Raw genomic sequence first — 15669 nt, 5'->3', positions numbered from 1 at the left:
GCGCCTTTAGTTCCTGTCTTCACATTGGGTATAGACTTGCCACGCCCAGGTCACTTGGGGATTCGCCCGTTCAAGGGTGAGCCTCACAGGCTCTGTGTCTGTCTCATCGTAATGAAGACGGTTGGGGTGCCATGGCCAGGGAGCAGCATGAACCCTCCACTCACCCCAGCCTATCCTCACGTGGCCCAGGGCAGTGAGGCCATCCCTCCCCCTCTCACAGGGAAACAGGCATGGAGAAGTACGGAAATTGCCTGAAGTCACGTAGTTAGTAATCCTTGAGCCAGGATTCAAATGCAGATGTTTCCCAGTGTCATATTCTGTGTGCATGTAGGCGTATATATACATATGTGTGTTTATGTGTGTATACATATATCGTATGCATGAATATATGTGGTTTTTCTCATGGGGTTCATAAATTTCATCTGATTCTTGAGATACATAAAATCCAGTTAAGGATCACTACTTTAAAATAATAAAATATAGTCAGGCCGATTTTGATTATTCCTTACATATATACTGGTTTCTTAGAAAGTGTCTTTGGTTGTGGTAATATATAATTATCAGTATTAATTTTAGGAGTGATCTTGTTCAAGAACCATGTGAAAATAGAGTATTAAGTAGGGAGGTAGAGTAATAAATGATTCCTGAAAATTTCTATAGCATATACTTAAAATTTTTCCCACCTTCTTGGCTACTGTGCCTGTACTTCAAAGCTGCACACACGTGCTATGCCACACCCTCGTTCCACAAGCTGGCAAACCAGATGTGAAGAGAATTCCAGCACAATAGGTATTAGAAACCAATAGCATGTTCCTTTTAGGCATGTGTTTAATTTAGCATTCTTTTAAGTGTTGAATTTAGCATTATTTTAGAAACATCACACTTCACCTGTAGTAAAAAAATATATATCAGTCTAAACATATGAAGATTATCATAATTTGCATTTCATTAAGCCCATAGGTGTGAGATTCAGGACTGTGGTCAAACATTAACAGCCATGGAGTGACGGGGGCAGGGGGTGGTCACACAAAAGCGCTCAGAAAGATTCAGCCTCAAGACTTTCTGTGCCTGGTGCCTGGCCAGCCATGCCCTCTTAAAACACTGAGTCTCAGCTCCACCCTGTTACTCAGCTGCCTGTCTGTCTTCAGTTAAGACAATAGAGTTTTTAATGAGATTTGAAACATAGGTCCTGACTTCCAACATGATTGTCTCAAGATGTGGAAGGAAATCTGTGACCGTGATGTTCCAAAAATTAAAGATGTGCGTAGCCAGTTGTATGAACAACCCATTTTACCACATTCTGGACAAGACCATGCTTCAGACTTTTTTTAAAACAATACAAAAACCTGTTTATGAGGTTATCAAAACTATCCAGAGATATTTGTTAGTTTCTAACCTAAATCCACATTCCCCATCAGTTCACTTGGTTTAGTTTATTCGTGCAAACTACACTGCACGAATATCATTTGATATAGTATTTGCTTATCAACTGGAGATCATCTCTCACGCGCATCACAGTGAGAGAAATGATCTCCAGTTGATAAGCAAATAATATATCTAAGAGATAAGGGACTTTTATTTACCAGAATGGAGATCGATACCATGGGAAAACTGCTAATCATTGTATTCTGAGTACAGGAGATAGTGATTAATCTGTTTCCTTATGAGAACATTCCAGATGACAGTGCATTATATTTAGTTTAGTTGAAAGCTGGTATTTAAAATGTTGTTATTGGCTTTAAAAATTGCCTTTTACTAAAAACAAAATTAATTGAGTACTTTTTCTCTAGAGCTGCATTTCTGAATTAAGCGATGGTACTTAGCAAACAGGCTGCATTTTCGAGTCTTTAAATTGTCAGTGGTCTAGCCACTTTTCTTCCCAAAAGTACATCAAAAACCATAGGCTGTGCAGTTAGAAAGTTTTAAAGCTCTCATCTGTGTGTCGTACATTTAAAGAAAACAAATACCTATTTGGGGGTTATTTTAAGGCTGTTTAAAAAGAGACGATTCAGAAGAACAGACTAAAATGAATCCTCGTCTGTTCCGTTCTTCATATATGTAGATGTTAAAACAAATAATGTTTGACTCTTGATTTTTATTATTTTTTTACTTTTGTCACTTCAGATAATTGAGGAAAAAGCTGAGCAAGAATCATCAGATAAACTAATGCTTTCTACTATTGGAAATATCCGAACTAACGGACCTTCTATTCCTGGCGAAGGTAAAACGTTTGAGCCACTCGATAGCACAGGAGTGACTTCTTATGATGATACTGTCACGCAAACCACATCCACCAAGACTTGTGATGGGATCAGCAGTCAGTCAATGACTTGTCAGAAGTCTGCATATAGCACCCTTGGAAGCAAAGCTGACATTTTTCATGCAGCAGTGCAAGCAAAAACAAGTGGTTTACAGGGCCTTACCCAGCACAGCGGCCCCATAAACACAGACTGTCAACCTTCGCTGGAAAGGAAGGACGACATGGGGGGTTACGTAGTGCTTAATCTGGAACCGGTTACTGTCACTTTTGAAAAGAATGCCTCTTCCCCAGTACAGACAGAAGTCGTGAATAGAACTGGTAAACCTGCATCCTTTAACGTGGAGTCGACGAGACAAGTGGTGCCTGCTACAAGTCTTAAACGTCCCGGACCCACATTTGAAAGGGCACAGTCACGAGGTCTTGCGTCCATTTCTTCTCTAGCAGCCTCGGGGCAGAAAGGTGCTCAGTGCCACCGTGCCTCCGCAGGGGGCGGAGCGACGCTCGTGGAGGAAGCGAGCTCGTCACGCGGAGAGGTCCCTGTTCCAGGCTCCCCCCTGCCGTCCGCAGGTGTGGTGGTGGAGGAGGCCTTGCCACTGGTCAAGAGTTCTCATCATTCATTGCCCAGAGAAGAAGTAAGACTCTCTCAGGAACTTTTCCCGCAGCCTGAGCGTCTTTTTAGCGTATCTTCAGGAGGGATTATGGGGCCATCACAGGTTGAAGCAGCCTCATCAGCAGCCTCTGTCGCCTTAGAAAAAAATTACTCCTTTAACTGCATTTCATCAAGAAGTAATACATCAGATGGCTCTTTAGAAGTAAAGAGTGACAAGGGTGGTCTAAACAGTGAAAATGGGAATTTTGAATCATTTAATTCTGTGTTTACCAAACCAACCAACCTATCCGTGAGTGGTGAGGAAGTCAGCCTAGAGTTAGAGGACGATTCTGACATCGACCTAACTCTCACGATGTCACCACCTACAAGCCCCAGAGGAGAAATGCCAGCTGGCGAAGTAGAGCAGCACCAGGAGGCCTTCTTACCGAAGCTACGCCTCCAGGGTGTGGTCGAAGACGTCACCGAGTCAGAGGGGGCGGTGGATTCTGCTGACTGCGCGCCACTGCCTCCCACAGTGGCAGAGAGCGAGGACAGAGAAGGCGACCGCGTACGGGCGCTGACCTTAGTGCTCCCTAAAGGGGCTTGTGCCGTTGAGGTTGCAGAGGAGGTTAACGTCACCTTGGACTTTCCCTTTGGGTCTCTAATTGAAGAAGTGTCACCAGCGTCTAGTCCCGACCCCCAGGTGCCGGTCGAAGCAGCACTGCCGTGTCGGGTTGTGTCTCCACGCAGTTTGACGCGCCCCGACCCGCAATGTGAGAGGAGCGGCCCGTTCCCCCAGGCCGAGTCCGGGGATTTGGCCCTCATTGCCAAGGAACATTCTTTTGGTGGTCCCGCCCACCCAGTGGGACAAGATAACTCAGCTTGGGTTCAACAAGTGCAGCTTTCTGCCGAAATGCCTCACGTGTTAAATGATCGCCCAGGAAGAAGAGCGAGACCTTTGACTCTCCTGGGTAGAGTAACTGAGGAGGAAATTGTCCCCAGTGAGCGTGACGAGGCTTTCTCTTTCTCAGAACAGGCGCCACGCTGTGGTACAGAGTTAACCCAGCCTACCTCAGTGGCCAGTTTCGGAACTGACTTAAAGACTTCATTAGAAAAACTGGTAACATCAGGAAATCCATTGCAGCCAATTAGTATAGAGAGCAGACATTCAGACTTAAAGCATCTCGCCTTGGACAGCAGTGAGCCTCCATTTAGTTCTAGAAAGATTATGGAAAATAAGTCTTTGGCCGACACGTTTGTTTCTACAGCCACTCCCAGGAGTATAGTGCATGTGCCACTAAAACAGCAGACGAGCCCTAAAACCATTAAGAAAAGCCCCTTTAGCAGTGCTGCGACAACGGACGAAGACAGCGGCCTGCAGGCTCAGCCCCTGAGCTGTGCTGCGGTCGTGGGAGCTGGTGTTTCGCAGGCGTCCGCGCACTCAGAGACCCCCACACTGGCCTCTTCCTCAGGGGGCGCTGCCGTAACCCATTGTGCAAGACCCAGTAACACAGGGACGGGGTTTCAGACACAGGAACTGTCAGTCAGAATGGCCAGTTTGCTTAATAGTGAGCCTGAAGCTGAGCTGCGTGGAAAAGCCATGGATGTCGGAGGCGTCGGCTCTCAGTCAAACACCTCTCCAGAAGGCAAGCAGGAGGCCGTGCACGTGCAGGATGTGTCGACGTGCAGAGCAAAAGATGTGTCAAATGGCGGGCGTTTCCCCATGTGTTTCCATGTCGGTCCTTTCCAAAATACAGTCGTCAACTGTGAAAATGCCAACGAAGAGCATCCTGCTACTTTTGGGTCCAGACCTTGTGCCCCTCTTGTTTGTGGCGTGTCGGAAGAGCAGGCGGAAGACAAGACCGTTGGTGAGGGGCTCAGGGCCGAGGACCCTGCAGCGCCGGGTGGGGACGTGGGTGTCAGTGCAAATTCTCATATTCGTTATGAACCACTTTCTGGAGACTCCGATCAAGACACTCTCGACGAGTGCAGAAATCTCCAGGTAGACGTGGAAGATTCCTGCACTGTGCGATGTACTCACACCAAGAAGAAGGGGGCTTCAGAAGATGGGTGTGACTCTTTCCTGAACCGAAACAGCAGTGGTAACGAAGGCTGGGGCTACCCTAACCGAGGCCCAGGGCTGGAGGCCAGCGCACCTCCCAGAAAGCGGTCCATCGGATTGAAGAACGAAGGTAAGTGTGTGCCACGTTACGTCCAAATCAGAGATTGCCACGGCATCCCCAGGACTTACGCGAACTTCACTGTCAGTAAGGAGCGCAGAGAGACCAGGACGACGCTACATGCCCCGCAGTGGCACCCCAGCCTCGCCGCACACGGCGGCTTGCTCAGCTCTCGGGCAGACACTTGGCGGGTGGCAGATGACCTTACCCAGAACACTTTGGATCTGGAATATCTGCGTTTTGAACATAAACTAAAACAGATTGTGAAGAATGGGGATTCTCAGCGTTCCGCCTCCTCCAGCAGCGGCTTTCCGAAGGAGTCACCTCTGCACATGGCTGCTGGAGCCTTCCCTTTGACACGTGCATCTGAGGCCCCAGTTCTGTATCCTGCATCCCGGAGCAGAAGTCCCCTTGTGATAACAGTCGTGCACTTGGATGCCAGACAGCAGAGTCAGCACCTGAGAGGCCACATGCCCAGCAGCTCGGACGCGTCTTCCTTTTGGAAGGAGAGAGGCGGCCATGGTAGAAATCACCTGACAGATTCTGAAAGAAGTCAGGCTGTTCCATGCCACCTCAACAAACTGAAGTACAACAGCACTTTGAAAGAGTCCCGGAGTGACATCGCGCTCATCCTCAGCGAGTATGCAGAATTCAACAAGGTGATGATGAATCGCAGCCCAGTCGTCTTCCAAGATAAAGAGAATGCTGCTTCTGGAGAAGCCGCATCTTCCCCAAGGAGGTCAGCCTCCTACGAAGACATGATCACGGACTTGTGTACCAGCCTGCACGTCAAACTGAAAAGTGTCGTGACAGACGCTTGCAGAAGCCCCTTCCTGTTCTACCTCGTTGAGACGGAGGACAAGTCCTTCTTCATGAGAACAAAGGTAAGCTGCCAGATTTTCTTGAGAGTTTTATTATTTTGATGGCTGTCTACTTTTATTTTAAAATGAATTGAGGATTCTTGGCTTCAGAAAGAAAGGCTCTACGAAGCAGTGTTTGGGTTTCCCAGCCCAGTCTTTGCGCACTAAATGAGGCTCACAGGGGTCTGCCATCGGCCTTCTCCTTGAAGATCTGCACGATCCAGAATTAACACAGTGACTGATTCTCACAAAAAGTTACCAGTATAGACGTACTCAACGTCAAATGTAAATACAAACATTCCAAAGGTAAAACTGATTTTTAAAAATCATTACCTGTGTTCCTTCATTAGTGTGGATAGTTGAGAGGGACCTCTTTTGGTTTTGGATGTGTATTTTTATTACTGACTATTAGGATGACTGATGTTCTGCTGAGAACATGGTCCTTACTTTGAAATGATGTAACTGCGGTAAAATTCTAACTCCGTAGGAGCCAGATCTGTCTTGATTCAGCATTAGCTTCCTCATTTTATCCTTTCGGGATTTTCTCTTCTACTTTTGAACAAGCATTCTCTCCTTTGTCTTAATTTTTAAAATATAATTTCACATACATAAAATTTAAATTATAAGTTAAAATTTAGGTTTAAAGATTGCAGAAGTGATACCCTTTACCCAGATGGTTCACTTTTCTGAACCATTTTAAAATATGTTGTGGACACAACGCCCCTTCACCCATCACACCCAGTTGCCCGTCGCCTTTGGGTGAGATGAGGCACTGCCCCCCTGCGTTGAGGGGCACCGTGTGCAGGGACCCTCACATGGGGTCACAGCGCAGCCCTGAAAATCGGGACGTGAGCGTCAGGGCCCTGTGCCTGCCCGGTGCACAGACCCCCATCGGTCCAGCATCACACGTTGACTTTGCTTGTCTGTCACGTTCCCGGTCTGTGAGCATTTCTCACTTGGCTCACATGGTTTCTGCCAGGCCCTCCAGTGTCCGGTCAGAAAGCGCGGCGTGGTCACTAGCAGGTGGAGGCACAGTGGGACTTGTAGACGTCCACTTCCTGTGAGACTCGCCCACCAGGCTGAACCACTTGCTGCCGTCATGGCTGCCACGGGGCGGCGGTCTGATTCCGTCATTCCTTGTACGTTTATTCGTTGGCATTCTGCTGTAGGGTCGAATGTTCCCTTCTCTTCCATTTGTTCATTCGCATGTTTTATATCAGTGTGGACCCATGATCCGTATCGATTTACTTGAAATTACCATCTGGTCCTTCGTTATTCATGTTAAAGCTCAGACCCAGCTCGTGCGAGTTCCTTCAAGCTGGCTTCTGTGTCCTTTTGACACGTCCCCATAATTCTTTGGGCATGTTCCTCTTCTCTGGCGCACTGTGATGGTACAGGCTTATCTTGCATGTTCCCTGCCCCGGCCGTGAAGTCAAGGAGCTGTGATTATTTTTAGTGAAGAGTAGCACTTGGAATTTAGACCGGGCTGTGGGTGAACTCGGTGTCACCAGGTGTCACTGTGTTTGTCCTCCCAGCAAACAAAACTAGTCAACACGTGCATGCGGTAAACATACAAAACCTGTTTGTGTGTTTGTGTTTGGGAGTGTGGCCCCCTCCCCGGCCCGGAGTGCCCCGGCACGTTCGCCCTGGCCTCCCTAGGAAGCCCACCTCCACGTCGCGTCTCTGCTGCTGATGAGGGTGACAGTTGTCACAGAGCGCACCTTGGAGGAGGAGGAACATGAGGGTCTAGGCGTGGAGGGTGCGCTGGACGCGGCACAGGTGCAGATCCAGCCCGAGGGGCCCGAGGGGTTCCCGCATGGTCAGAGGGGGACCCCAGACCCAGTGAGGAGGGCTGCGTGCGCCCTTGGGAAGGGCCCTGCAGCTGGGAGGGAGGGCCTTATAGAGGTCGCGCTAAGGCGTTCACTGTCCTGAGCTCCTTGGTGAGGTTCTGAAAAGTAATTTCTAAAAGGTGAATCGCAGGTGTGCATTTCGGTGCAAGCTAGTGTGGGATGTGGGCGGGAAGGATGACGGGTAACAGGCTTTGCCTCGTCGCTGCCCAGCACGCTAAGATGGCGATGGCTCCCATTTTACATTATTCAAATGTCATTTTAAAATATTCAAAGTTCTCCAAATTTTTGGAGTCTGATTTTTGTGTAACAATTTTTCCCTGTCAAGGACTCTCTGGTTCTCTGAGGTTCTTTGTAAGTGGCTCCAGATGTGTCCCTGTCACCCCCTGCCCGTTTTTGTTCGTTTCCACACCATTTGGTAAGCGGTGCAGTTGAAATGCATTAAATGGTCTTCAGCCTCCCAAAGTAACATGGAAATGAGTTTCCTTTTTACCTTGAATTAAAGTTCTTTTTTTTTTTTTTTGCTAAGGATAGAGAGATATATCCTGCACCCCAACGTGTGCTACAGTGAGGCAGGGTAGACCGGGCGAGCGTCACAGCCACGCCCCTTTGCCACAGAATACGTGATTTCATTTGCGTCCACCTTCTCAAAAGCAACAGTGCAGCATCTCTGTTCTCACACCCTTCACAGAGATGATCCTGGTTTTCACGTAGGAGGGCATAGCTGTTGTGTTTGCTACAATAGCAGTAATTGTAGATATCCTGTTTGTTTCCATGGTGAATGCATTGTTTCATGATATTTCATCACGTGGCCACTATTTACAACCGAAAAGAACTTTTGTGCGAAGGTAAAACTAATCTGCAAGTGAGAAAGTGGACACATCTTAAAATGGGAATAAAGTGCTGTCAGGCAAAACATTTTTAAAGCTCAGAGCTGCCCCTGTAACTCCCATCCCGGAGATCCCTGATGCGCTCGCTGGCGGCAGGATGCCAGGCCCTGCGTGCTGGCGAGATGAAGGTCTGCGGGGTCCTTTGTTACTGTCAGAATGCGGAGCGCTTGACAGTGCCCAGACCACCGCAGCACTGGATGAAAATACTGCACGTTACAAAATGTATTCATTGAAGCAGCTTATTAGCAAAATAAGTGAGGGCTAACGGTTTTTGTTACTTTAGTGGGCTCTGTTCAAGTTTTGCCTGTAGGAATGCCTTTGAAAATGCACTGCCACACATTTCAAGTGCCGAACTGGACGTCAGAATTTGAGTTGTTTTGAAATCCAGGGGAGATTAACCGAAGTAACACTATATTTATAAAGGAGATACTGGCTTTAGTAGGAACTTCACAGTGTGCAGTGGAAACCTCCAGAATCCTTCAGACAGAGGGAGGACCAGGTTCAGGAGTGCCTTTAACTGTGTGAGCTTCCCCTCCCCGAAACAGCAGGGCCTGCAGCCCTGCACACCACGCTCGACTGGTGGCGCTCCCCGAACCTGCCCCCCCCCCCCCAATGACACGCGAAGTAATGCTTAACTGTTCAGGTACATTTGAAGAGTCCTAGAAACATCTTAACTGGAGGTGGCATTTTTAGAGTGCATCCCTGCATCCCCAAGGGAATTCCCTTGAAGAGGGTGAGACTCCTGTTAGTTTGATGTTTAAAAAGAATCAGCCTTTGACACTTCATGGGTGTAAAAGATTTATTATAAAGTGATTTTTTGCCTTTGAAATAAACTTGGACACCCAGCGGTGTCTGACATTGAGGAGTCGTGTGTTCCACGGGTGAGAACCCAGCAGTCAGACACACGGCGTGCTTCTCGACGTCCTCAGTGAACCATGAGGGTCGCCGTGCCGGCACCTTCTCAGTGACGGCTCCTTGTAAATCTTTCAGACGCTCCTGAGGAAAGGAGGCCACACAGAAATGGAGCCTCTGCGTTTCTGTCAGGCTTTTCACAGAGAGCACGACACCCTAGTGGTCATCATCAGAAACGAAGATCTCGCGTCACATCTGCATCAGGTAGGTTTGGAAATGTCTTTCTTACAGAGACATGTGTAACAGGCATGTCATGTTATTCAGTAATTATCAGACTTGTCACTGCCTCTTTTATTTCGGGAAGAAGTTAAAACCCAGCACCACTGACACTAACTGGGAAGGTAATGGGGTTGAGGTGTGCGATGGAGGACGGTAATAGTCACAGCCAAGGTATGGATAGGGCAAAATGTGTTTCAGAGAGTTAAGAAAATTTTCATAGGAATTGAGGGAGGCTATAAAAAAGAGGAGATATTGGTAAATTTTCATCTAACAGTAATCCTTAAAAGTTGTTGTGACTGTTCACATATTGAATAAAAGTAGTTGCTTCTCCCAAGATCTGCCTGCCTCGCGGGCGCAGGCCGGGTGCACAGCCCTGCGGCGGGAGGCCGCACCCTAACCCAGCCCTCTTGCTCCGGCACCAGCGGAAGCTGGGACGGCACGGTGGGGCGAGTGTGCCAGCTGTCTGATTCTGGGGGCCCCAAGCCTGAGGCGTGCTGTTCCTCTCGCTGTGTCCAACCACTGGAGTTGTAGAGACCCCTCTGTAACTAACTACTTCTAATGAGTTGGCAGCACTGATGAACTGAGTTATATTCCTTACATGTGGCAGAATTACCCATCAGTCATCAAGGTTAAAGGTATTTTTGGCTGTTCCTGAATCTTGCAACTCTCAGATAAAATCGACAGAAACGACGCAGTGAACCTGTCTTCAGTGGGGGATCCTTTTATTGTTAACAGATTCCTTCTTTGCTGAAGCTGAAGCATTTCCCCAGTGTCACCTTCGCTGGAGTAGACAGCCCTGAAGACGTCCTCAGTCACACCTACCAGGAGCTGTTTCAGACAGGCGGCTTTGTGGTGTCAGACGACGGCGTATTGGAAACTTTAACATTAGGTTGGTCTTTAAACTTCGTTTTCTTTGGAATCTAGTCCGATCATTGTCTCACCCAGTGGCCCAGATAGTATTTCCAGAGAGAAGCTATTGACCCATTATCGGCCCCCACCTCTTGACAGCTGGGCCAGGCACCTCCCACCAAGCTGTCGCCTCATTTCACAGGTGGTCTTCGCCACCACCCCGGGCCCATGCTTCCCTGTCAACTCCTGGTCATACAGATTTGAGACTTGTATTTGATCCCTTCACTTGCCAAATCAACTGTGTGTTAGTTTTTTGTTTAGAATCAGCTCATCTCCATTTGTTGCCATCAGACCTACCTTCGTGTCCATAGCAGGGAAATCTACAAAAACGGCTGCTAAACATTTATCTGCTTGAACAGCATGGGTGTGAACTCTGGCGCTCACTTGACCTGAGCAGTTCACAGCGGTGTTGTTCACAGTCAGCCGGAAGCTGGGGACCTGTGTGTGTGTGTGTGGGGGGGAGCTGCTTCCGTTACACCGGGACGGGCGGTACAGAGGGCCCTGTGTAGTTCCCTCGCGTGTCAGAGCCCAGGGCAGACACTTTCCTGTATGTCAAGCCCACCCTGGCCCTGACCACTGTAAATTCCCTGGACGCCACTTCTGAACAGCGCAGATTCTGCACAGACACTGGACTACGAAGTGTAGATATGTATTAAGAAACCTAGACTTTGGCCGTGTGATGTCTCTACCACGTTGAGAGCATCCGTGCTGGTCATTAGGGCTGAGTGGAGCCACATGAGTGCAGGGGGACCCTGCCAGCCACACATGGGACAGCGGTGGTGTGCATTCACCTGGGTGGCTCTTGTTCTTTACAAGGAATAATTTCTGAGCTTTGACTAGACAAGCCACAAACTTTAAAATACACTTTTTATTCTGTAGTTCAACTGAAGGAAATTGTGAAAGTCCTGGAGAAACTAAATGGAAATGGCAGGTGGAAGTGGCTGCTTCACTACAGGGAAAATAAGAAGCTAAGAGAAGATGTCAGGTGAGCCTCGCCCGGAAACGGTGGCCGTGTCCCGGACTGTCAGCGCCGGGGCGCGCGGGATGGAAGCCGTTTGCGTCACACACAGTGTTTGGATCTGTTGGTTGGGGTTTCAGGTCCGTGGCAGAGCTTTCAGTGTGTTGTGAGCATCAGCGAGAGTTTGAGGCCCAGGCTTTGAGTAGCTGCGTCTAGACTAACAGAAGCAGAGAAGTCTAATGCAGGGGCCCCGGGATGTCCCAGGGTTAAGTTCAGGCCCCACTGCTATGACCTTTAAAAAATAAAACGAACTGGCCCCTGGCCACATTAATGTTTTTTTAGGCATCATAAACAGAAGGAAACACTGACATGAGAATATATCCTTAACTGAATTTTACCCTTAGAGTGTCAGTAGGCAAACCACCTTAAATGTGCAGAATAAAATCAACAGTGTTTTTAGAAGAACAGTCTTGATGGATTCCTCGACTGTAGAGAGCTGGGCAGGCGGGCTAAAGGCCTGCCTCGGGCACTTGAGGTGGTTATTTAGTGTCGCTCATCTTGCTCTGACTGTGCAGGAGAGGTCCACGGCCCGCCCCACTCAACGTGTGGGACTGGCGCCCAGAGAACAGGCCTGACTCGGGTGGGACACGGAGTCAATCCGTCTGGAAGCTGGGCCTGTGCCCCAGGGTGCGTCTCAGACGACAGACATTTTCTTTCTTTCCCCACGCTGCCGTCTCCCAAGGAGAGCAGACCGAAGTGTGCGTAGTCCAAGTGCATGAGGAGTTGAAGGGAAAGCTGGCTTACGAGTTCAGGGACGACTGTGCTCAGGAGGGCCACTGGGGCAGGACAGCTAGTAGCTGCCAGGGTCGGGGCTGTAACCGCGACCTCGCTAGCTGGCACTTCAGCAATAATGACAAGCTAATTAAAGCGCCAAGATGCCGCAGCACACCCATAATTAGTGAGTGAACTTCGCATTCGTACAACTCTGGGTACACGGAAGTCCTCCCACCACTGGTGGCACTTGCAGTGTGTTCTTCAGGCCATGCTGGTCTGGCCTGACGGGAGCTCATCGCATCCTCTGACCTTTGGGGAATTTATCTGAAACTAAAACGAACCCTAGCTTTTAAAAACCGCTATTTCTACAAAGGTTTTTATAGCCGTGGGTGGTTATCAGTAACTACAAAACCAGCCTCAACTCCATTTCTAGGCAAATATAAGAAATAGATATGTAAAATAATGCCACAGAACTTGACACAGGAAGTATAGTTTCTGTTTAGTAACATAGAAGAAATGGTATCTGAAAGCTGTACAGTGATGCCAGTCATAAACTAATATATACACAAGGTAAAGCCTGGAAGGGAATTCACACGACGTGGGTACTGCCTGTCACTGGAGTGGCGGGGACCTGTGTGACCTCCATCAGGGAGGAACATGAGTGCAGGACAGATGGACTGAAGAGCAGAGGAAGAGAAAAAGATGGGTAGTAACAAGATTTAAAGGATGGTGAGAAATTAAAGAAAATATAGCTGTTACATGATTTTAATGAGAGGTTTTGAAGAGAAAAGATTTGGAACCGCTGCTGTGTAACAGAGGATGCAGTGAGAGGTCCCCTGACTTCCCAAGAGGCTTGCCCAGCAGGTATCAGAAGTCTGGGTGGGTGAACAGGTAGGTGGCCCTCCTGCTTGCAGTGAGGACTGTGCCTTTGTTAGAATCCGTATTTGCAAAAGAAGTTTGCTTGTGATGCTTTGAGGGAACGTGACAGGAAGGCAAGTGTGTCGTGGAAAAGAACAAAGGGAACAAGGATCTCAGGAGTGTGAGTATAGCGAATGCAAGAAAAGATCTAAGAATAAAACAACAGAAAATTAAGATGCAATAAAAGAAGTCTGTAAACTTACACTGAACCTAAATTTAACATTTGTACGGATTTTCCAGAATGGATTCCACTGCATATAAGAAGAACTTAATATTGAAATTGTATCAGAGCGCAAACATCATCGAATTGCTTCATTATCATCCGTGTGACTCTCGATCGTCAACCAAAGCAGAACATCTGAAATGTCTACTGAACCTGCAGATCCAAAACATCCAAGCCAGGTTCGCTGTCCTCCTGACAGGTAAAGTCACAGTCTCAGTCCTGCCTCATTCTCATCAGTCACATGCAAAAATAGGCCAACTCTAGACATGTCCTTGCAGGTGGAACCACTGGGCACCCTGAGCCATGTGCACGTGGCCAGGGACCGGCTGCTTGCTGGGCGAGGGAGGGGGACCACAGGTTGTCTAGTTTATCATCCTCGAATATAGTTTCTTTCTATTAAGTTTCATCATCTCCTACAAGTCCTTAATTTTATACTTTAATTTTTTAATGTGATTCTTAAGCAAGCTTTTAACAATTATTTAAGGAATGACTATAGCTGTCATTTCTTAGTGGTTTTCAGCGTCTCCTGCTTTCCCTCCAGAGGTGGCTGCTCTCAAAACTTGAAACCTTTTCCTGTGCTTGAACCGGGTTCCTTTTTACCCATACAGTATTTACAGTATTATGGGGTCATCAAAAGATATTTTTTAACGAAGGGGCGAGGGGTTCCTGCTACTTTAAAAAGTGTACATTAATGTTGAATAACTGGTTTATACTCCTGAAACTAACATAACATTGTGTCACCTATAGTTTTTAAAAAGTACATTGATGAATTTTTCACCAGAAGTTATTTTTCTTTTACAGAAAAGCCTACTGCCTCCACAGAAGTCTTTGAAAACAGTGGCATCCTTGTTACAGATGTAAACAGCTTTATTGAAAATATACAAAAAGTAGCAGCTCCATTTAGGAGTAGCTATTGGTAAGAACACTTTTTCTAACTCCTGTCTGTGAGGAAGTGGTTGCCCAAAACCTGTTCTTTACCTTATAGATCCTGCTGTACACTGAAAATGTTTAGGGGTGGAGGGATGTTCTGAAATATGCAATAGGCAGCCTACTCTGAATTACCCATTTTCTGGAAATGACATGCATTCTCACTGTACCTCAGTCCTGATCACCAAGACGAGATGATGTGACCTCACGGTGTGTAGTTTTCTGCAGCAGGTAACACCCAGTTTATAAAATAGTAATTCCATCTTTAAAACAAAATAACCGAGAACTATCAATTTTGTGTCTCTCCAGGTGATTCAGCTGCAGCTTGCCTAGATGTTAAGATGTCAACTACAAATTGAATGTTTCCTTTTCTTTGAAAACTTTGAGGTACACATGAGGCTTTTACGACTTGGGAGAAAGTTTTCCTGCTTGTTTTTTGATATTCTGCTTAAAATGTCTGACTTCATTCACAGTGGCAACCTTAGTTGTCCGTTAGCTTTGGGTTGCAGTGTTACTTTGTTTTAAATTATTTTCACTTTAAACAATGCCTTGAAAGCTATTAATTGAACTCAGTGTTAAAAGTAATTGTATAAACGTGTTTACTCAATTGTAGCAAAGAGTCTGTTTTAATCAATAGCTTTGTTTATGCATGTTAATGTCAAAAAAAGGCCTAGATGTAATGCATGTTAGAGTCTGTTCTTAAAGGTTTTACCACCTTTATAAAAACTATAATCTTAACTGTTTTATTTGCTATTATTCAAGCAACACTACATAAAATTCAACTTTTTTCTAAGTGGTACAAATTTATAAACTGTCATTTTTCACTTACTCAGTTTTGTATATATACAGTACACTACAAAATCAGCTCTTCTGAGGCAGAAATATTTATATTAGAAATAATTTCTACAATCTTTAAAGTGTGAAACCAAGCAAAAACATTTGTAAGATACATAGTATCTATTTGGAACAAAGGTTTTTAAAACTAATTTGTTTCATTTTTTTTTAAAATAAAGACAACTAAAAACTGTTTCTGCAATGACTGGATAAAAATAAGTGGAGTTGTAGGGATGTCTCAGCAGGGGGGGCCCTACCACGCATGTCACTTTGGCCCTGAGCTGTCAACTCTGGTCCCCAGAAGCCTGCCCAGTGCTCTCCCCTCCCCAAGGCAGGCGCACTGAGCAGCAAGCTCCAGAAAGGACATCC

At 46.8% G+C, this 15669-nt stretch overlaps 1 protein-coding gene across 16 annotated transcripts in view; it reads left to right on the top strand.

Annotated features, from left to right (window-relative positions):
- TASOR2 (transcription activation suppressor family member 2) overlaps positions 1-15502 on the top strand; it is a 65323-nt gene extending 49821 nt beyond the window's left edge. For 12 of the 16 annotated variants that reach the window (XM_016127967.2, XM_036228215.1, XM_036228216.1 and 9 more), the window contains 7 exons: positions 2125-5913; positions 9617-9742; positions 10493-10646; positions 11546-11651; positions 13557-13738; positions 14341-14455; positions 14776-15502. In XM_016127967.2, the coding sequence (XP_015983453.2) occupies positions 2125-5913; positions 9617-9742; positions 10493-10646; positions 11546-11651; positions 13557-13738; positions 14341-14455; positions 14776-14779 (4476 nt within the window). In that variant the 3' untranslated portion in view covers positions 14780-15502. Of the gene's footprint in view, positions 1-2124; positions 5914-9616; positions 9743-10492; positions 10647-11545; positions 11652-13556; positions 13739-14340; positions 14460-14775 lie in introns of those variants that run through there. The other 4 variants (XM_036228214.1, XM_016127966.2, XM_036228212.1 and 1 more) reach the window with 1 other exon arrangement.
- The last annotated feature ends 167 nt before the right edge of the window (positions 15503-15669 follow it).

This window comes from Rousettus aegyptiacus, unplaced genomic scaffold (assembly GCF_014176215.1).
Source record: "Rousettus aegyptiacus isolate mRouAeg1 unplaced genomic scaffold, mRouAeg1.p scaffold_m13_p_10, whole genome shotgun sequence".
NCBI lineage: Eukaryota > Metazoa > Chordata > Mammalia > Chiroptera > Pteropodidae > Rousettus > Rousettus aegyptiacus.
Note: the sequence above shows the minus strand (reverse complement) of the source record. Positions and strands in the feature narration are given on the sequence as shown.